The sequence below is a fragment of the Parasteatoda tepidariorum genome, chromosome X2, assembly GCF_043381705.1.
Source record: "Parasteatoda tepidariorum isolate YZ-2023 chromosome X2, CAS_Ptep_4.0, whole genome shotgun sequence".
Classification (NCBI taxonomy): domain Eukaryota; kingdom Metazoa; phylum Arthropoda; class Arachnida; order Araneae; family Theridiidae; genus Parasteatoda; species Parasteatoda tepidariorum.
Genome location: NC_092215.1, coordinates 5528826 through 5552790, shown reverse-complemented (window position 1 = coordinate 5552790; position 23965 = coordinate 5528826). Strand labels below are relative to the sequence as shown.

Genomic DNA, 23965 nt, shown 5'->3' with positions numbered 1-23965 from the left:
TAGCTACAATCAAAAGATATATTTTGGTTAGTTTATTTACTGTTCAATAAAAAAAGACCGATGCTCGTAATATAATTAAGTTTCGCAAACATTAATAACCGATAATATGAAAAAATATACACATAATTACATACAAAACACTAATAGCGACAATAATACATGCTTCATTGAGAAATAAATTAAAGGAAGTTGACGTTTTAGTTTTAAGAATATCTAGAAATAATTATTTTGCAAACAGTAAAAAAAAAAGGCAAGAGGTAAAGAAATAGACCGATATCTGTATATTTAATTAAAAGAAGAAAAAAAATATGAAAAATTCTCTCTTTGCATCACAATAGAACAAATTAAAGATAAAGCAAAAAATTAAACAGATTTGAATTATTAATTTTTTGACGTACAGTGCGCAAAAAAATAAATAAAGGGACCACCCTGATAACTTTTGATCTAATGATCAGATCTTTAATTTCTTCTTATCTCAATGGTTCAAGGGGTGACTTGAAATAGGATAATTAATGCAGGTAGGATATTTTAAGTTACGAAATCAGATACTAAAACGTACTTTCTCTGAAGTTTCTATTTATACATGCCATTTTTTCGACGAATTTGGATTTCTGAACCCCAAAATATAGGAGTAATCGCAATTTGAGAAGTACCTAGAGAGATTTTCAAACAAAGCGAAAAAAAATAATAATAAATTGCACAATTATTATATCGTTTATTGCACAATTATTAAAATCGTTTATAATTTTGAAAATTGTTTAAAAAAAATTTTTTTTTAGTAAATATTTATTATTTTATTTAATATTTGTCTTAAAAATTTGAATTGTAAGGTAAAATTTTTTTACGTCATTTTAAAAGAAGGTAATTTAACATGGGAAAATACAATAGTTCAGCAAAATTGATCGAACAGTTAATGAGAAATCAAATTTCAAATATCCGACTTCTTTAAAATTCGATTTCTCAGAAAATCGAACTCCATATTCGAACTATATGAATATAGACTAACCTGCAGAACAGGTTTTTCAAAAAACTTTATAAAACTAATCAAAATTAATTGGATTTAAAAGTTGTTTTTAAGGAAAAAGAAAAATATAAATCATTGAAATATTTGAGGAGAAGATGACTTTTCGCATCTTTATGAAAATACACTATAAGAATGCGTATGCTTCATAACTAAAAAGACTCGAGTTCTTCATTAGATGCTTTTTTTTATATATATTCTTAAAATAAAGATAATTATTTAACGAAAAAATATTATTGTGATTATCATTTTATTGATAACTTTTTTTCTCAAGTTACTAAACTGTTGTAATGATTGGGTTATAAACTACATATTATACCCTTAATATTATTTTGTTACCATTTTACTTTGATTATAAGAAATAAATATAATATATAAATGTAATATATAAATAGAGGACACTTTAAACCCATTTAAAAGCAGTACACTAATTTTTTTCAAGCAATATGATATGGAGTGACATAAATGTAATGTGATATATATTGCGAAAGACTTAAAAATTAAAAAATTAGCATTTATATAAAATTAAAAGAGTAGTATTTATTTAATCTATTTTTTTGTTTGTTTGTTTTTGTTTGAAGGAAGAAAATGGCAATCTGAAATAAAAGAAAAAATATAGGAGAAAGATTTGCAAAATTTTGTGCCTGAGAAATAAGGAAGCGTGCTCCATAGCTCGAAGACAGTTTGATAAATATTAAATAAGTATAATTTAAAAATTCAAAACAAACATGTCTTTAAAAATTAAAAATTCTTTTTTCTTTTTTCAAATATTTTTCTTTTTTCAAATCAAAATATAATAAAAATTGTGAGTGAATAATACTTCTGTAAAAAAAAAGGAAAGAAAAAAAAATCGAACTTTCCAGTGGTTAAATTCAAAATTTATTTATTATGAATAAAAAGAAAAACATTTTTAGGTAGTTGGCAACTGCTGAACTTAATGAACGTTACTTACTTAATTTACACAAAAGTATTTACCTATCGCAATTAATTTTCAGGAAATTTAAAAAATTATGTCCCCAATAACATTTGAAATTTTGACATTTGTTTTTTTTATTATATATTATTTTTAATAATCAAGCATTAACAAGTATTTAATTATACAATATATAATTATTAATACCAAAAAATCAATAATTACTTACAATCAAGGAAGAAAATCCTACCACTTAAATAGTTGAATGAATCATAAAGAGCTGTAACTTATTAAATTAGATTATAAAATTCCAAACTAGACTTTAAATATTTATTCTCTTGAATTAAATTTTGAAATAACAACTAGAACAAGCAGAATTTTTCATATGTGCCTGAACACCTNCAGTGTTTTTTTCCTTATGCAATATTACAGTTTGACTCTAAGTTAGTTTCAATAAAGTCTTATCAATAGTGTCTTGTTTGTTTATAAGATTGTGAACTTTAAAACTCTTATGCGCGAATAAACCTTTTGAATGAACATTATTAAACTGTTTATTTTATGATCGTTTATTCCTGAAAAAAATTTTTTTTTTTTCGTTTCTTCAAACAATTTTACGTTTAGTTTGTGCTTTATTTTTCATTTTTAATTGAAAAAAATGAAATACATAATACACTGAAAAGAAAGAAAAAAATTAAATTCTCTGTAATTTTCTATAATGAATAATGAGCTTATATTTTGTTTCCTTTTTTTCCGTATCGGCTATAACTTAAATTCTTTCTATTACAGCTTTGACTTGTAAAGCAATGATAAGCTACATTTTCGAAAATTTTAAATTCATTTGAAATTATATATGTGGTTAAAAGACTTTTCGTAAAAGGATTTTGATAAAAATTAAAAATATTTTCATTTGAATGTATTAAAAAGTTAGCAAAGGGAGTAATAATAATTATTAAAAACTAGGCATTATTCTTTAAATTATGATTTTGTAATTAAAATTTGGTTTTTTCACGTAATCGTCGTAAATATAACAGCAGAAAGGACGAAGCTATTTTTTCATTTGTTTATTTTAGTATTCATCGTGAATGTATTCATGAACATTAACAAATTATATTTAATCTGAATTGTTTGACGTTCGTCACCAACTTTGTTTACGATTAGCGGTTCCCTTTCATACTTCACTGCCCCAGTGACAAAAAGAGTCCCTCAAAAAACGATGTTTTCTTTTCGAGCCCAGGTGAAAAGTTTAAATGTTGTACGCTTTAATGCTGTATGCTTTCTCTCTCTCTCTCTAAATATATATATATATATTATTTTTTTTTGAACTTAATGAAATTCTTAAGTAAAAAAATTTTTGATGTTGATCGATTTTGCGCCTTTTTGAAATAATGCGCCCATGGCATTCGCCATACTTGCCATACCCTAGGTACGCCACTGGATGTTAAGGCCCTTGCAGCCAGTGAACTGTGGTTTAAAGGACCAGACTTTTCGAAATTAAACTTACCTGGTCTTCAGAGTGTGCAAATTTCTAGTGGCTCAACCGACAAACTTTATATTGGTGAGTTGAAGCCAGTTTCCAAAATAACTTTTGACTTTAAATAATGACTAAATTTTTAGATGATTTTCTAGTTATCACTAATGACTTTCACAAATTAATCAGAATTCTGGCATTTATTTTTAGGTTTGCCCAAAACTGCAAATTTCCTGAAAGGGTAAGATGATTCCTTCAAACAGTAGGAATACATGAACGCGGAAAAGGTGCTCTTAAAAAATTGTCAAAGGAAGTATTTTTCTTCTGAGATCTCTGCTTTAGAAAAACGATCGCCAGTTCTATCTACTAGTAAGTTAAAATTTCTTAATCCCTTCATAGATCGAATGTGGGTGGCAGACTTGTGCATTCTAATTTAAGTTAGAAACACCCAGTTATTCTTCCGACGGGAAATAAATTAGTTAAGTTCATATTTCAGTACTACCATAAACGAGATTTCCATGTAGGCCCTCAAGCCCTTCTAAAGTCGTTCATGAGTGAGTAGAATGCTTCGGAAACAAGCAAGTTGTCGCGAATCAAATTATGGGGGACCTTCCTGCAGAAAGAGTTACACCTAGTTCAACATTTTTAAATGCAGGAATCGATTTATGTGGGCCGTTCGAAATAAAATATAGGGGACTGGTAATCATCAGAAAATATATGTTGCTTTATTTGTATGTATGGCAACCAAAGATATACACATAGAGTTTGTCTCGGATTTTAAGTCCGAAGCTCTAATCGCAACCTTAAAAAGATTTTTTGCGCGTCGTGGCAGAAGCTCCATGATTTTTAGCGACTATGCGGCTAATTTTACAGGAGCTTCCGCAGAACTTAAACGCTTATACAAACTAAAGTTAGGTAGCGAAGACGTTTCGAATATGCTTTTCTCCGAAGGTATCAGATGGAAATTTTTGCCTCCTAGGGCTCCCAACTTCGGCGGTCTTGGGAGGCTGGCGTGAAAGCATTCAAATATCATTTTAAGAGAGTGGCAGGCCCCATAAGACTAACGCTTGAAGAGTTTTTAACAGTAATCACTCAGATAGAGGGCATCCTCAATTCGAGACCTCTCACTCCCCTAACTACTGATACTGACGAATTTCAAGTTTTAACTCCGGGCCATTTCCTTATAGGAAAACCAATAAATTGGATACCAGAACCTAATTTCATCGATAAAACAGACAATCGTCTTAATAGATGGCAAAGGGTTCAAAAATTAGTGCTAACTATTTGGAGACATTGGCAAAGCAGTTATTTGAGTCATTTACAACAGCACTCAAAGTGGCTGCTGAAAAAACAAAATTTATGTTCTGGCATGCTAGTTCTTAAGGAGGACATCCAACTTATCACTGGCCTTTAGGTCGAATCATTAGAGTAATTTCAGGTTCAGATGGCAAGGTGAGAGTAGCGGATATTCGCACAGCGAAAGGAAATTTTATGACTAATTCCAAAACTTGCATTTTGCCTATAGTAGATAATTTTGAGTTGAATTGAAATGTTCATTTGTATCTGTTTAATTATTACACTGATTGTATTTATTTACTGATTGTATAATTATTGAGTTGCTTTATTTCTTTAACTTTAATAAGAAAAATAGCGATGTAACTTTATATAAATTTTTCCTTATTGAAACATGCATATTTCAACACCGGGTGGAATGTTTCGTATTTGTAAATTACATTCTTGGCGTTGGAGCATCTCCCTTGGTACACTGTAATTACGCCAACTTGGCAAGCACAATCTTTTCTAAACTCAGTCTATGTTTGTACGCCAACACAGTCCATGCATCTAAACCCGAAAGGGAAACGCAAATAAACTCATTTTTAGTAAAAAAACACATTTTTACTCTTCATTTACGCTACCTCCACACAAATACTATACCTCATGATCTGGTTTGAATACTAAATATTACACTGAATTTAAGCTAGAAAGATTAACTTATTAAATAATTGTTACAAGAGCTTTGTTCTTCTAATTTTTATAACTAATTCGTGTTCCTTACATTACCTTCGTTTTATAACAATTTTTATACATTACTTGAATTTTGGAATTTTAAGATTCAGACTACAGATTAACAAGTTTTACATTATTTGATAAAAGAAATTTTTTTGCACTTGAAAATACATTTTCTACATTATCAAATGACTTTTAAAAAATTATCTTTTTAAAAAACTGATATGTATTAGAAAAAAAAATAATCGAAGGACCCATCAACTATGTTTGTTTTATTTCAATGTTGATAATCCTTTTGACTTCCATTGAAATAAGAGATTTAAAGACTGAAAATTTTCAAAGGTTGAAAGTAGATAACTAAAAATTGAAGATGACACAAAACATGACCAGTTTATTAACAAGCACTGAAATATAATACAGAACATAAAAAACTTCATAAAACTTACAACCATTCTTTAGATCAAGTGCAAGTAGAAATATTGAAGATTTTTCAAGAAAATGAGTTGAATGTAGAAAAATGAGCATTAAATATAAGTTCATCTTTTGAGTGACCATGTTCTTGACACTTGTACAGGTTTACCTATGATAAATATAAAGTTGAGAGAACATGGCCCACATACATTTTAAATAAAGTAGAATATTTTATTCATGATTAGATATTTTGTAGAGCATTATCAATCGTGGTTGCTGTGGAAAACTATAATAAAAATAAAAAGCTCAAGTATTTCAGGGTTTGTAAATAAGTTGCAACTGAGAGAGTTTTCTGCTCTAGGTAATTTAATGTGAATTACAAGCATAATGATATATCAAGAACAGTGATTTTCTAGACCAATTATACAAATGAAATTACCAAAAATTTTTTCTATGTAACTCAAAGGACATTTACAGGAATGATGGTCATTGAAGGTTGGCTTAAAATAACCATAGCATAATATTATATAGATTGTAAACAAGAATTTCCCTATTCTGAAACAATTAAATCCGACAAACTCCAGTCAACAAAGGCATGTTAGGCTTTGTATGTTGTTAAAGGAGTTTTAACTTAGGTTGTTTAACCCCTTCTATTAAGATTTAATAATAATGATTATGCGTGAAATAACTATTTAATTTTTATTGAAAGAAAAATTGTTTCATTTTATAATTTTTACATATTGTTATTTGAAATTTTATTTTTGATATGGATATTGTAATTTGTTGTCGAATATCAAAACTTAACTAAACGAAAAACGAGATATAATTAAATTTGTTCACTTACCTGAAGTGATTAACTTAAAAAGTTCTAACTTGTTGAAAATTTTCTAAGTTAAACAATTTGTCTTAATTTATATGGAAAGAAAAACTTGACTTTTGATCTGTTTGCTATTATCGGTAAATGCAAGTAATTGGTGGAGAGTTGGTAAGCTCAAGGCAGGTGTGGGAAACTTATGTACTTGGGAAGCCTTTTCTAACTAAACTTCTACTCCTTATTGGGCTCCAAATATAGGGCACCAAACAGAACATAAATAATCAGGCCAAATATGGTTGTCAATAATATTTTCAGTGACATACAAAATGATCAGGCCCATTTCTTTCTTGCTGTGTACGAACCTCAGTGAAAACCATACGACTAAATATGCCCATCAAATAGTTTCACAAGTGACCCAAAGCTGCAACTGTATCCTTTGCTCACCAATGCTTTGATTTGTTATTTGCACACATTGTCAACACAAATGATTTGATGTTTAACATTTAGAATTATAGGAAAACCTGTCAACAAAACCTTGATGTATTGGGGTAAGTAAAGTGAAATAAAATTTTTTCTATTTCTTTTCTTCAATATTCATTCAACAATCTCACAATTATTATTCAAGTCAAATGCGTAGTCTTATGTTTTGGGGAATTTTTATTTTTGAATTAATAGTTATCTGTCATGAGCAGAAGAATAATCTGAATTTTCTTTCATTGTTACAATTTAAATACTTTTATAAAAGATAAATAATAGGGATGATTGCATATCGTGATGTGTCTCGTCAACTACAATCGCCAAGGTACCAAATGGATAGTTAATTTTGAGAAATTGTTAAAAATCGATTGAAAGATAAAAAATGATTTATTATTGCCCAATACCGTGTTGTGCTTATAGAGTCAAATGCATTTATTACACAGTTTAATGCATTCAAAATTTTATTGTGGGTTATGAACATTGAGTTAGATTTATATTTATTCATATTAACATAACGTTAAGGTTCTGTGCATATAAACTATTGCATCAATTTTTGATTTTTATATTAATAAGTTTCTATGCATTAATGTTACATATATATACTTTATAAAGTTCTTTAATTACAATGTTGAATAGGACTTGTTAATTTTGAATAATCTAAAATGATTTTAGAGTTTGCTGAGATATATATTTAACCGTAAGTACCTACCTATGTTACTTGTTCTCTTAAAGATGTGTGTATTTAGGGATGTAATATTTTATATTAAAATTATTTTCTTATACATGTAGATTTTATGTGTTATTTGCTGTTATAGCTACATATGCGGAAGTCCTTGATAGCAGTGCAATTATAAAATGCAAAATGATATAGTTATGCAATTGTGTTCATTAGAATACAATAATAAAATTAAAACCACCCTATTTCTTTTTATTAATACTATATTCTTTATACATTTAGGTACTAATGAGGTAGAGGAAAGACTTAAAAACTACAAATTGATAGCCCAGGTCCATGATATATTATTATTATGTAACAGCCTTTGTCTACAACAGGCTGTAGTGTTTTGGAAAATAAATAATTGTAGGTAAATCATTATTTGGAAATTTATTCACTATTATTTGTGTATCATGACAATGAACACCCATATTTATTACATTCATTAAACTAGTAAAAAAATATGATTCATTCAACCAATGAAGTACAAGTAATTAGACATTTTTTTTTACTATTGTAATTGCAGATCTAAATCTAAATTTATCAGATCTTTAGTAATATAATTGATATATTACATATACATTTGAATGATAACAACTATGGGATGTGACAGAGAAATACTTCGGAGATAAACTCTGAGAATTTGATGAAGATTTTATAGGTATTAGAACTGATAGAAGCTCCATAACCTGAAAATTAGTTGCCAAACTACAACAATAAGAAGTAAAACGAATTAGCTAAAAGTTATATTTTTTGTTTTGTTTCATGCTTACATTTACCTTTTTAAATTTATTTGTGCATTCCTACCACTTGTTTCCTCGTAATTTAAGGAAATTATCAAGATGTTTTTCTTATATTAAGTCTTTTTAGTGGAATTGTTTATTTTTCAAAACTAGATTTTATTAAAAAAATTGTTGAATTATTAGTGACTTTAAAGTAATGTCAATAACAGGTAAATATTCTTAACATGGTGTGTTTGTTGTATAGCGAGTTTTCTATTCTATATTTTTAGTTTTCAAAAATAAAAGATTGCATAGTTTTAATAACTCTATGATTTTTGCAAACTTAATTAGATTTTCATTATAATTTAACTCCCTTCCCATTGCATTTTAGCTACTAATTTTTTGGATATGGTTTATCTATAATTTCTTCAAACATCCATGCAAATTGTTCCATGAGTTTTAAAAAATTCGAAACTGATGATATTTATAAGTTATACATAAAATTATAGCTCTTACCGCATAAGTGTACCTATAATTATCAAAATTAAGTTAATTTGCCGCATTGAAGTTAATTCTTTTCAGTTTAAAAACCTTGTTATTTGTTCATTTTCAAAAATTCAAGAGTGAGTCTGAACTTTTGACCAGTACTGCATATATATACATACACTGTCAGAAAAAAATCCTTATTCCAAGGAGGTGTTGTGTTGGAAAAACGATGATGAGAAAATGATGATGTCTATTCAACTTTTGCATAAGTTTGGCACTAGTATCACCACTGTGAACATGCAAATTAGGGTTGCTTTAAATACGTATTCTACTGTTCCTAAGCGTTATTTTTGTTAAATTATGACACAGTAAGTTGCTGTTAGTCAAGAATGCTTTTAAGAAGACCCAGAAGACATTATCAACAGCTCACTGACTTTCAATGTGGTCGTGTAATAGGGCTATGATCAGGTGGATTTTCTTTCCATGATATTGCAAAAAGACTGGGGAGAAATATATCTTTTGTGCATGATTGTTAGCAGCAGTGGTCAAGGGAGGGTACTGCTTTAAGAAGACTTGGTTCTGGATGGCCATGTGGCACTACTCAGAGGGAAGACCAGCTTATTGCTGTGACGCACCACACTACGGCTGCATCAGAAATTTGAGCTGCAGTTTGCACTAAAGTGACACAACAAATTGTTACAAATCGGCTACTTTAAGTACAGCTTCTACTCACCCTAAACCACTGTCGTTTACGCCGAGAGTGATGTCAAATTACAGCTCACTGGAGGACAGTGTGGAGATTTACTACGCTTTTTTATTTATTTTTTATGAAAGTCTGTTTTGCCTATGTACCAGTGATAGCCATATATTGGCTAGAAAAAGGCCAGCTGAGAGCCTGCTACTGACCAGTCTCTGGCCTAATCACACTGGACCTACACTTGGAGTTATGGTCTGGGTAGCTATTTGCTATGACAGCAGGAGAAATCTCGTGGTTATTCCACGCACCTTGACTGCAAATTTCTATGTCAACCAGGTTAATCAACCTGTTTTGTTGTTATTCATGAGCAGCATTCAAGGGGGTATTTTCCAATAGGATAACGCTCGCCCTCATACTGCTCTTGTAGCCCAGAATGCCCTACAGAACGACAACATGTTGCTTCGGCCCACTAGATCACCAAATCCTTCAACAATCAAGCACATATGGGACATCATTGGACAACAACTTCAGCGTCATCCATAACAAGCATTAACTATCCTCCTATAGACTAACCAAAGGCAACCATGGAAACTATATCCCACAAAAGAATATATGGCATCTGTATAACACAATGCATGCCCATTTACATGCTTGCATTCAAAATTCTGGTGGTTACACTGGTTATTACTGAACTAGTATTTTGCATTTGACATGGTTTTTCAATTAATTACATTAACCTGTAATCTTGAAACAATTAAATATCCTTCTTAGACAAACGCATAGCCGAAATTTCATTACTCTACAATAATTGTTTGTTGGTGTTGGAATTTTTTTCCATCAGCATTATATATACACACATATATACATATATATACACATATATACAATGATGGAAAAGACACTTTCCGCTTTTAATATTTTTTTTTTAGTTTCTCAGGCAATGCTTTGATCTATATTTTCTAAGTTTAGAGATGTTTAGTTGATGTGATTTTTCATACTTAGCAATAAAATTTGAAGCTTTAGGAGGCTACAATAAATTACGAAAGAAAACAAGTATTTTTGTATTTTTGAACACCCTATGCCAGAAAATCAAGCAATAAGCTTGAAACTTGTATCTATTACTTTGGTTTTTATTTTTAATAACTGAATAAAGTTTTGTTAACCTAGAATTAATATTTCTGGAGATTTTTATAAAAAATTAACTTTTCCACCTTATGTTTTTTCTTAATAACTTTATAGACGTTCAATGGAATTGAACTAAATTTTTAGAGCAATTTAAAATTAAATACAAAATTAGCGATTAAAAATTAAAAAACTTTTTGTTAAAAACTGTGCAAACTATGAGTATTTAAGCTAGTTCTCTTATACTGTGAATGCACTCACAAAAATTTGAAATTTTTTTTTCATGATTTTAAAGCAATGAAAAAAAAAATTGATTTGAATATTTTAAAAATTTGAAAAGTTTCAAGTAATTTTCTAACTAGTTTCTGTACTTTTTAAAAGAAAGCTCAAAACGTTTAATCGTTTTGCACTTTCTTCCAAGAAGTACAAAAACAACTTAGAAAATTGCTTGGAACATGTTAGGATTTTAAGATATTTAAATAAAGCTTTTCTCATTAGTTGCCAAATACGATTCCCTACAAAATTATGAAAAAACTTTCTTAAATTTTTTTTTGCGTATGTGCAGTATAAAAGAACTAGCTTAAATACTTATATTTTGTGCTGTTTTTAAAATTTTAAATCAACTATTTTGTAACTAATCTGAAATTTCTGCAAAAATTTTGTTTAATTCCATAGAATATCTATAAAATTATAATGAAAAAACAGTAAAAAAAAAATTAAGTTTTTATAAAAATGTCCATATTTCCATAAATATTTCTTCTATGTTCATAAAACTTTATCAACTTCAGTAATCTATACAAGTTACAAGCTTATCGCTTTATTTTCTGGCATAGGGCGTTCAAAAATACTTTTCTTTCGTAATTTAATGTAGGTCGTTAAAACTTCTGAAAGTTCTAAATTTTAGTGCCAAGTATGAAAAATCGCATGAAGTAAACATCTCTAAAGTTACAAAGTAATAATTTAAATAGTTCTTGAGAAATTTAAAAATATGTCAAAAACTGAAAGTGTCTCTTCCATTATCTTAGGGTAGTGTATATACCTAATTACAATTACTATAAGGCTCCAAGTTAGAAAAACTCCAGATTGCTGATATTTTATGATTTTCCAGATTTTGGGTATCTAAAATAGATTTTAAATTGTTAAAAAAGATTGCTGTAATAGCTTGTGACTTTTTCTTAACTGAGTGTGATCTCTTTTATGTTTTCTTCTTTTAATAGCTGCTGCGAGCAAAAAAAGTTAACAGAAAGTCTTCAAGAAAAAGTATCTAAAGATAAGGGTTATTGGCTATTTATTAGCAGGAATTATCCCAGGAAAAAACAACCAGTTTCACTACAAGTCCCAAATGGCCATAATAATTACATCACTTTAGTGAAATTTATTAATTGTGAAAATAAATCATAAGCTTTCTTTCAACAAAGCTTTCTTCCATTAAAAAAAAAAAACTTTATACATTTTCTTTTTACTGGGTACGAATATTTCACGATAGCGTAAGTTGAGAGAAATATATTTCAGTTTACCTTGTTTGGCGTTAACATTATTTAATATTATTAATGGAGCCATTTTAACTTCAATAAAAAGAAAATTTTGCTTAGTTTAAAAATTTTCCAGTTTTTGTTTAAAATGAAATTATTTTCATTTTTTAAAAGGTATTTGTACTTGTCAGTTACAATTTAACTAGTCATTAACTTTTAGAAGGAAATCGTTAGGCTAAAAATTACAAAGATGAACAAAAATATCCAGGGGCAATTGGTGCCACTGTATCACAAATATGAACTAAAAACTCTAGGAAATAGCTGACAGCATATCATGCAAATACATTAAAAAAAATGCCAAGTGAAAGGAAACTGTAAGCAAAGAAATTATAAAGAAAAAACAAAAACAAAAAGTGATAGAAAACTATATAAGAGTGAAACTAAGTCTAGAAAAAATCTAAGAACTGATGAATTACCTGATTCATTAAAAGTGGTCAGTGACAATCTTTTTAACCTCTCTTCAAGATAAGCTTCAGATGAAAATCTCTTTGAAGTAATAGGTAGAACTACAAGAATTTAAATCTTTTGTTACACAACAATCACAAATTAAAAGTTAAAATGTTAGAACAAATTAAAAATACAATTATAAAAAACTTATGATTCCTAAAAATATAAAGAATTCTCAGTTCTCAGTGTTCCGGAATAAAAATTGCGTAGAAATTTGCTGCTGATCTCATGCTAGTGTAGGATACTACTCTAATGACTATCATCTACTGGCTCATGATCCACAGCGAACATGTTTAAAGAAGAATGCTTTTTTTTTATTGTTATTTGCATTACAATGTAAATGTAAAGATGTAAGGTTTCACAAGTTTACTATATCATCTTTAAACACATCTTTTTTATTAATTGAATTTATTCTAGTTCAATTTGATCATTTTTAAGATGATTTTTGTTTCATTATATCAAAACATTTTACAGGATTAATTGTAAACATAGAAAAAGTTTCCTGCAAAGCAATTAGTTTAGAATTTACTATTTAATTTATATGAATGCTGAAATAAATATGACAGTAAATTTGGGGGTTCAAAACTCATACGAATTCTTAAGACTTGGTAGAAACTTGAAATAAAAAAGAATTATATAAGACAGAAAACCCCGATGTAGATAGCTAGGTGATAAATAAAGATGTACGAATGACAAGACAATTATGGGTAGAAAACTATTTTTTTACAGATACTTTAAGAAAGTATGTGAGTAGTCAGCAAGAAAAAAAAAGAAAAAAAAAGAGGATACTTAATGATCAAACAAATTTTTATCTACTGAAAGGAAATCTTTGTGATTAGAGAGGCTCATCTAAGGCATGCTAAGTAATTAATGCAGAAAATATACATTACATTACAAATAAGACAAAAAAAAAACACATCTTTCCCAAATAAACATACCTTTAAAAGCAGATTTGGATTTCTTACCCTCTAGATATGAAAGAAGGTAGTCACAATTTAGATTCTATGTTCATAAAAGTTAAGACTGAAGAAGACCAGTTAAAATCTTAGATTTCTTAATGATATTCTTGCTTTTTTGTATTTCATTACATCTTTAGAGCTTTCATTATCGAATTGAGCAGTCATTGAACAGTTTTTGTACCTATTTATGAAGTTCTTTTATCCTAAGGTAATTGCTTACATAAAATATGTTTATTTTGTGTAAGCTTTAAAATTATGATAATATGCTTTAAAGTTATGAAGAAATAATAATAAGTTATAAAATTTTCTTCATGTAAAAAAAGTCAAATTTTCATAAGCAATAATCTGCAACATCATTGTACAAATATACTAAGAATTAAATATAAGTAAATTTTCAGATTTTCCTTCATTTATTTCAAATAAATTGGCATAATTTAAAAAAAAAAGTATTAAAATATTTCAATTAATTATCATTTGCACTCTTGGTCGATGTTAAAAGTGTCCTCTTCCTCGGCCTTGTTGAATAGATATTATGTCATTCTGTGTTTCTTAGAGGGGCAGAAAGTACAAATTCTGCATTTATTAGCCATACTTTTAGTTTGTGATCTTTACAATATTCAAAATATTTTTGATGCCTATTTTCATGAAACTAAACATTTGACTGGTAGACAATGGTTGCAGCAAATATCAAAAAGTAACAAGTGTACATATCACCTTTGAATTACTCATTTTACTAATTATGACGGTACTGTGAGTGAAGTAGTTTGAGCGCTAAAGGAATATTTTGAATTCGTAAAACTGGCAGGAGCGAATTATTAGACAAATGTTTAGTTATCTAAGGATATATTAAGTAATTTTTAATGAAAAAAAAATTTAAATTTGAGCAAAATTAAGTGAATAGTTATTGAAAAATTAACTTAAAAAACCAGCAAAAAACTTATGAGCCTAAACTTCCTTCTGGTAATACTATTAGAACCATATATTACAGATTGCAGCAGTGGCAACTTATCATTGGGGTCAGAAATCTAAATCTGTCAAAATAAAACTACATTTATTCAAAAAAACGTTAATAACTGCACTTAATGTTAAACTTAAAGTGATAGCTGCATTTATTGATGAGCATATTTTATTTTGATCCCTCAAATCATGAAGATTCAATTCAGTGAAATACGGAAAAATCAAATCGAAAATTATGACGGGAAATTTATTTTTTATTTTATTGGTTGCACACATTCCGGTTTATAACAACTTCTCACTATTCACTGTTATACATGCTTCACTACAGTATCACCTTTATTGTTAACCACTTTAAAATCTTCCCAGATCTTGAAAATATTTAAGATTCTGGTATTGTGATCAGTTGCAGCTCTTCATAAAGTGTAAGTCTGTCATTGCAGCAAACTTAAATTGTTCCAGCTTATGAGCATGATTCTACATTAAATGATTAGCACAGAATTGTAACTATTGAGCTAGTAAACAGTTGATCCAGTCCTTTATGTCAATGAGATACAGTTTTGTTTCTTAGTTTTGTTTTACTTAAGGGTTTTCCACATTGAGTTTTGAATAACCCCGTAGTCTTAAAGACATTATAAGCTAAAGACTGAAAGTTGGAAAAAATATTTTGAAATCACCCTGTATTTGTTTTCTGTAAACTCACAAAAATAAAACAAAGGAAATAACTATTTTAAAGGAACATTTTAAACAACAAAATATATTTCATCACATAGTCCTATACATTATTACTCTCCATACATTAAAATAAGATAGAAAAGGAGATACAAATGCATGAAACAACAAAAATAAGGTAGAAATGTATGGAACAACCAATCTGTTTTACAATCGAACTCTTTATCTGCATTGTTTTGAAAATCTAAAATGTTAAAAACTTTAAGCAATACTAATTGAAATAATACTATAAACTGTATTAAAGTTTGACCTGAAATTTTATCTTTATCTCTGAGACTATGCATTTATAAGATTTTGCCAAAATAATAAATTTAGTAAAGTTCAAACAATGATCATAGAGTAAATGCTATTAACAATTCAAATGTGTGGCTTGTAATTTTTCAGACTTCTATACTTTTTGCTTTCCTGCTTAACATACAAGTGTTTCCCAAAAGTATTTCTAAGCATTTTAAGCTGAAAATTCAGAACTGAACTATCTGGAGGATCAGTGCAAAGAGGGCTAATTATAATTATTATATTTTAGTGATCAGACATGAATGCAGCAAACTGTCATGCATAATTATGATGACCCATTTTGTCTTTTAAAAAAAGGCAAGAGGCTAATAAAATAACATCACCACAGCCCTATGAACACTTTCCATCACTTTTACTTTAATATCAGGTAAATAAATTATTTTTCTGTTTCATTAAATTTCTGTCATTATTTTATTTATAGCAGTCACATATTTTAAAATAAATAAGGGTAACATTATTTTTCAAATAATAAATGTATTAAAACTTTAGCATTTTGTAAGATTGAAATTTATAATGAGCTGTTTCATAAACCATTAAATTTTCTAAAATTTATTCTCAGCATACCTTTTATAACATTTATCTTTTAAAGATATTTTTTTTAACCACAGAAAAAATGAGATTTCACCGCTTTTTTCATCTAAAGTTTATGAAGTAAAGCAAAAGACAACCTTTTTATGTCGTTATTATCCTTGTATAACTAATAAAATACCAATGATTATCATCTCCAGTCAAATATAATGATAAAAATATTATTTATAACAATTCATGAAAACAACTTACGGATATACTGAACTTATAAGCAATTTTTTTAAAGTCTAATCTTTAAAGAGTTTATTTTAAATAACAACTTTTTATGTTAGTTTACAAAATAATTTCTAAAATTTATTATTTATTCATTTCTTTTACAAGAAAATATTACAGAAAAATTAAACCAATCATCTGAGAGACATTATCTATCTGACTGTAGTACATAATGGCATTAAGTCCAACAGCTTTAAAGTCATATTAAGTGACAAACGAATATAAAATTTTAAGAAATTGTGTAAAAAAATTGATATGTTAAACTTTTGTGACATTAAATTTTGAACTACTAAAGAATTTTACTCAAAATAGAATTTGAAGCTATTTTAAAAGGCTGTAGCCTTAACACTAAACATAACATAACCGGTCAAATGACTGTTTAAGATCTTTTGCATCAAAAATGCACTTATCATCTTATCGTTTATGCACATTTGATTTCATGACTTTATATAACAATATTACAGTTAATATTCTATTAATATTTTTTTTGTACTTTGTTTGTTTCGAATAATACTTGTCATATATCTATTTCTACCACAACCAGTCATTTGACAGGAAGAACAATTTATTGCTTTATAAGGTTATCGGAGTAGAAATTACGATGTAATGCGTGTTCAACGTATTGCATTCGATTCGTTTCATATTTCTTCTAAGAGCGTTGCATAGTTAGTTCAATCAGAATAACTGTAAATTCAAATTTTACCTAAACTTTTAGATTGGCATTTTTGTGTAAGAAAAAGGGACAAAAACTAAATATTTTGGTAAGTAGCTTATATTTTATTTTGATAGCTTTACTTCATTTCTAACTAACTGTTAATTTTTACCCAGAAAAATGTTGAAACAATCAAGACAGCACAAGTTCTTAGAAGAAATAATATTAATTATAAGAATAATTATAATTCTAATAATTATATCTTATGATTATTCTTATAAGTAATTATAAAAATAATCATAGGGATTATAAAGATAACAGTAATTAGAAGAAATATGTTTGCGGAAAATGTACAATGGAAACACGCTGTATATGTAAAAAATGTGTTGAGCAATGAATTAAAAATTCTTATTCTTTGTGTTTGTAATACATAAAAATTGGCAATAAACAATTTTGTTTCGTTCTAATAAAGTTTTTTTTAGTTTATTTCCTTCCTAACATCCATATTTCATACATTCAATCAAGAAACATAAAGTCTGGTCATTTGACCGGCTATGGTAGAAATATATATACATTAAGTGTTGGTAGGTTTAGTGTTAAGAGCACACAATCGAAGAGGTTGCAGCCCAATTCTTTAATTAATTGTTACTACTTTACAATTTTCACACACTCTCTCTCCTATCAGCTATATAATATAATTTTAAAAACTCTCAGCACATCTTGGTTAAACCAACATTAAAATGATTGATAATTTATGATACATTCATATTTTTGTACGTATTATGTATTCATATTATGATACATTCATATTATTCATTCATATATAAATTTCATTCATTTCATATGTTTGGATTAAAAGAGAGAAAAGTATAGAATACCATCATCTTCTTCATGTGGGATAGAAATGAAATTATCAACTTGATCCTCACACCAAGATGGTCTCTGTTTTAGCTCTTCAACAAACTTGGAAATCAATTTATCCATCATATTAGCCTGAAAAATATCATAAATTCAAAAGTTATTGTTTTTGAAAATAAAAGAGGATACATAATATTTTAAGAATATTTTTCATCAATTATAAAAAAATACTCAAATGAAACCATCAAAAGCTTTTGCAATGTGGCTATTCAAGAAAATTTTAACTAATCTACAAAAAGTTTAGTAAAACATTAAATTTTAATTAAATTTGAAAATATAACAAAATGTAATGAATTTTAAACATCAGTTCAAATTGAAAATTAGAGACATTACTTGACCTGATTTTGACTTGGGTTTTAGGAAAAATTAAAATAATTTTTAACAGTCAACATTTTGTCTAAATTGAAATTTTGAAAGCTACATGACAGTTCGATTTAGCTACTCAACATAACATTTGAGTTCCTTACATTATTTCACAGTTGGCCATCAAATGTTAATCTTTTAAAGATTTTTTGTAGCAGTCATTTGAAAAAACATTATAAGCATAAATTACTTAAAATGTTTAATGAAAACACAAATAGTACAGTTAAAAAAAAAAACATACAGATGTTTAAAAAAACTCCCAAAACATGCTAAAATCTAGTGAAAAGCTTAATTTCGTAAAAGAAAATTATTAATCCTCTCTTTATTTACTATTTATATAATTGGTTATGAGACTAAACAATAAAAATAATTATGCGTTTTACTTATTTATTAGTTATCCGAAACTAAATTTTGGTTTTGAAAATAAAACCAGATATACAACTGTACCATAATCAGGCTAAAAAAATTTACTAATCATAATGACAGGTAATTTCAGTCTCATCAAAATAAATTTGAATACTCACAAATTTATTGAAATCTGCAAAGTGCCACCATGAATTTTTATTTAATAATATATTTTTTTTTAAATTTTTACTTTGTATGCCATACATAAATTTATCATATAGTAAATATGTCCAGCAATAGATTCAACATAAAATAAGGAAGTAAAAATAATTTAAAATAAATCTTGTTTTTCTTCAAAAAAAAGTCTTATTATTTTTAGAATTTCTAGAAAAACAAAGGAATAACATAATACAAGGTAGGTCAAACCTATAATCCTGTGCACTAAATCTGAGTGTATAATTCTGTAATAAATTGACTTATTGGTTCTTGCTCTTTTCATTTTTCATTAACATTTGGAAATATTCTTCTATACTTTGCATGAAGTTCATAATAAGGTTAATCAAACATTGTAATCAGAATGTTTCTCAGAATATGAGTTTAACTATTGATTTTCATTTTTGCGCCAGTTTAAATCCCACTCCTTACAATATTTTAAGAGCTAAACACCAATTATCAAAGAATTTCAAAGAAAAACTGAACATAACTGTTAAATTATCAATTTAGATAATGAAAAAATTATTTAATACCTGGTGTGAAAATATCTGTATGAGTTTTGAATCTCTTGCACGTTGATTGGGAATTTTAAATTGAATGAAAAGACAAGGTAAACAATCAGGATTTTCAGGTTTCAGAGAGGCATAATCCCAGGACAAATTTCGAAATTTCATACTTAGGAGTAGACACTGCAATTGTAAATGATATTTAATCAACTGGTATAGAATTTAATACACCTTAAAAATTAAAGCTATTGGGAGTACAAATACCTTTTCTATAAAAAAATTAGCAGTTTATTATGAAAAAGACGGTGCATTATCTTTTATTCTAAGTATTCCCCATTACTAGACATTACTTTTCCCCATCTTTCTGGGAGCATTCAAATACCACGTCAGAAGAACTCATCATCTGTCAAGGCAAGGTCTGGTGAAGTGACGGGTAGGACTTCCCATTGAAGTGTTTTCAAATTGGTTTTGACCGGCTTCACAACATGTGGATGAGCATTATCATGCAGGAGAATAATTTTGTCATGTCTGGAGTAGAACTGGACTAGTTTTTCTTTGGGTGCTTGGCTCAATTTTATTAATTGTGTTCAGTAGAGAGATCTAGTAATGGTTTTGCTTGGTTTAAGCAACTTATAATCGACAACGCTAATTTGATCCCACCAAATACACAGCATGAGTTTTTTCCCTAAGTATTTGGTTTGGATGTAGATGTTGTAGTATAACCAAGTGCTTTCCACAATCTCCTCTTTTTTGGGTTATCATAGTGAATCCATTTTTCATTGCCAGTGGCTATACAATGCAGAAAACCCCTTTTCTTATGTCTGGAAAGCAGCATTCCACTCATGCGAAATTGATGTTCAATGTCTCTTGGATGGAACCCAACTTCCTTGTTTTTGGATCATTCCCAGCGATTTTTAATGATCTGAAATTGCTTACTGAGTCACTTGTAATGTAAGAACAAGTTCTTTTTGTGTTTGGGACAAATCTTCTTTCAATAATTCCTCCAATTCCTAGTCCTTTTCAGCCTTTCACTGCGTTCATTGTCTTCCACCTCAAACTTACCGTTTTTAAACTTCTGAAGCCACTCACGACAACTTCTCTCACTTAAAGCAGCCTCACAATATGCTTCTCCAAGCAATCGATGTGCCTCAGTTGCAGATTTCTTCAAATGAAAGAAGTAAATCAAAAGTTTCCGCAAATGCTTATTTGGCAAAAAACTTGGCATTTTTGCACAAAAACAATTACGTAATGCTAATACAGAATCACTAATACTTTAAAGTTAATATTGTTACCAGATGAACAAACTTACAATAAGACGTTTAACACCAGTCAATTTCTATGTAACCTTCTAGTAGTGCCATCTTGTGATGAACAGCGGGAACTTATTTGTACATTCAATACATGCATAGAAAAATTTAATTTTTAGCAATCAGTTTCAAAATTAGCTCAATAAAATAAATTATTTTTAATGTTTGTGTTAATTTTCAACTTTCTTAATCATTAAAATGAAGAAAAGTTTTTTGCTTCATTAAATATGCATTTTGTAAAACCTCTGTCTGTAAAACTTCAGAAAATATTAATCAGGCTTTTAAACCAAACACTTTAGTAAGAAATGAATATAATTAACAAGTGATTCCTCTATTTAAAAAAAAAAAAAAAAAAACAAAAAAAAATTTTAAAANCTAAAAAAAAAAAAAAAAAAAGAATAAAAATTTTTAAAATTAAGGAACAATATTGAAGCAAAGCTATTATGTCACCACAGTCAATTGTAAGTTGATATTGTTGCTACAGTCAGTCAATTGTACTTTTGTTAGTTTATAATTGGGATATAATTTATACTTGCATTTAAATATTTTATATTTTAAATTTAAAAAAATGGTCTAATCTATTACAAATTTTCAAACTTTAGCCAACCATTATATAAGAACCAAAAAGCATAGTATGCATTGATACTAATTTATAAATTAAAAATATCTGGGGAGATAAACCATATAATTAATAGAACTATGTAATTTTTAAAAAAAATACAATACTTTCAATTAACTGTAATTATTTTAATTTATTAGCATTAATTATAAATGATTTAAAAATGTACAATACAATATATAATACTTGATCAAAAGGAACTTAATTACAGAGTTAAGGAAAACGTTATAGACAATCGTACCATAAACAAATTTCTTTTTTTAGCTTTGGGCAGTAATTTCATTCAATGAAGGAATATTTAATACTGAAATAACAGTTTTTAAGAAAATCAAAAACAAGCTATGTCAAATACACATTTTAATATATTATTGTAAAAATGTTATAGTCAGAAATAATCTTTTTTACTTTAAACTTTTAATTAATAACTTTATTCTAGTGAAAATATTCAGGTCTTTAATTTTTACTAGCATAGAAAAATGCTACATTTTATTTAAAAAAATATTTTTAAGAGATCCATTGTGTTTTGTATTTTTCAAATTCAATGTACTTAAATTTTATTTTATTAACTAAATATTAAAATTCATATTTCGAAAAACAAAATTTTTTTAATAAAATATTAAATTATAAAATATACTTGTTAAATATTTAACAATATATACAGTAGAGCAAAAAAAAAAAAAAAAAAAAAAAAAAAAAAAAAAAAAAAAANAAAAAAAAAAAAGACTTAATGATGATTGTAAATAGGAATTATGAACTGAAAACAGTAAAGCAACTTATATCAGTGTCCAAAAATTGAAAAAGAAAGTGAAGGTTATATAGTTTTTGGGAAATAGCAATCAAAAGATCTTTGTTTTTTAACCTCTTAACGATCGGTTAGTTTTCAAGAAAACAGTTGTAAAAGTGCCTATTTTTTTGTATTTGTATTACGTATTTGATTAGTGCTGCAACTAGTTTAAAGTAAACTAACTATCTACAATTACCTTAAAAATATCCTAGTACTGCCATCAGGTGAGCAAAATGAGAAATAAAATGTTTTCCAGGCAAAAGAAATGAATTAGTTTTATTCTTATTGGCGTGTTACTACTGAACACTTCTCCCCGTCATTTTCACGGGAGCGAGAAGGAAGGGGTTAATCCTTTCTATTACAAAATTGTTTTCAAATTCTTTCACTTAAATTTCTATTTATGAAAGGTTATTTTATATCTAAAAAAAAAAAAACATATTCTTTTATTTCAAATTTCATATTCTGTAATATAAAACTATTAAAATTCATATGATATATTCCTTAAAATTATAACTGTTCTAATCATTATTGAACAACAAAAAGCAAGAAATAAATGTGATAAGGTCTTTTTTATTAGCTGTGAAAATCTTTGATTCCCAACAAGTCTTTACTTTCTAATCCTACAAGTCATCTGAGTTGGAAATGTTTCATTCAAGAAATAAGGTAAAAAAATAACCATTTATAAAAGATCCAAAAATATCTGATGATTTCATTTTGCGAAATTTAGCAAATTATAGTATCTTCACAACATTTTGATGTTAGACAAACTAAATCTATTGAAAAAGGATATGTTTATTTAAGTAAAAAACTCTTTTGTGTCTCATTTTGTTACTTAATTGATAGTAAGTACTAATTAATAAGCATATTTAAAGCAAGACTCAATCAAGCATATCCAAGATTTTTTTCCTACTTCTACATTATTATTAAGCAAAAAAATGTTAAAACTTTGAACAAGAAGTAGAAATAATTGAAAAAATTACAATACATTAATCATACAGTAGTAAATGAAAAATATGAAATATGAAAAAATTATACACTTACATGGTCTGCAGCATCTATTAAATGAACACCTTCTCGGTTGATACCTATCAACACCTTCTTATCAAAATGATCAAGCAAAAGAGCTAAACCTTTCGTGGGTTTTTCAACTTGGCCATGGAAGAAAGCTGAACTGCAAAAAACATCCATATTAGACTGAAGCATAAGAAATTAAAAGTCACATAAAAAATTAAAATTTTAATTTCGCTTTTTAAACTCAAAAGACTCATAGGATTTCTGAAATACTTGCCGAATAAAGCTTTACATTTTAATTAGGAGCTTAAAAATAAAGTTTTCACTTCATGACCATGCTGCCAAACTTTTTTAATCATTGACCTCCAAATATTTTATAATTATCTTATTGACACCCTTTTAAAAATTAATTAACTGTTTCTTAAATGATTTATTATATTTTGACAAAATCAAATTTTAACAGAAATCTATGAGATGGATGTGTTGATGATTATTGGCTAGATTTACAACATTTGGTTTGAAATATGCTAGTTTCAGTCTAAATCCCCTTCTCAATTCATTTCTCTGCTTTTTTAAAATAGAATTAACATGACTGAAGCCAAATTCAATCATATATGAGCTTGGAAATGTAGCATTACAAAAGAAAAACGTTTTTTTCCTCAATGCCCACCCGGG

General features: G+C 27.6%; 1 protein-coding gene and 1 long non-coding RNA gene across 2 annotated transcripts in view; one reads left to right on the top strand and one right to left on the bottom strand.

The window, feature by feature from the left end:
- The first annotated feature begins 4722 nt into the window (after positions 1-4722).
- LOC139427246 (uncharacterized) lies at positions 4723-12206 on the top strand. The gene is made up of 3 exons (XR_011638384.1): positions 4723-4854; positions 8070-8192; positions 12071-12206. It is a non-coding gene; the product is annotated as an uncharacterized lncRNA (long non-coding RNA).
- Positions 5774-23965, bottom strand: part of LOC107453507 (FERM domain-containing protein 8 Bili) — a 33573-nt gene continuing 15381 nt past the window's right edge. Inside the window, exons 10-14 of the mRNA XM_016070375.3 lie at positions 23321-23450; positions 19597-19752; positions 18103-18217; positions 12802-12891; positions 5774-5989 (exon numbers count right to left, since the gene is read on the bottom strand). Coding sequence (XP_015925861.1) covers positions 5946-5989; positions 12802-12891; positions 18103-18217; positions 19597-19752; positions 23321-23450 — 535 coding nt within the window. The 3' untranslated portion in view covers positions 5774-5945. The remainder of the gene's footprint in view (positions 5990-12801; positions 12892-18102; positions 18218-19596; positions 19753-23320; positions 23451-23965) is intronic.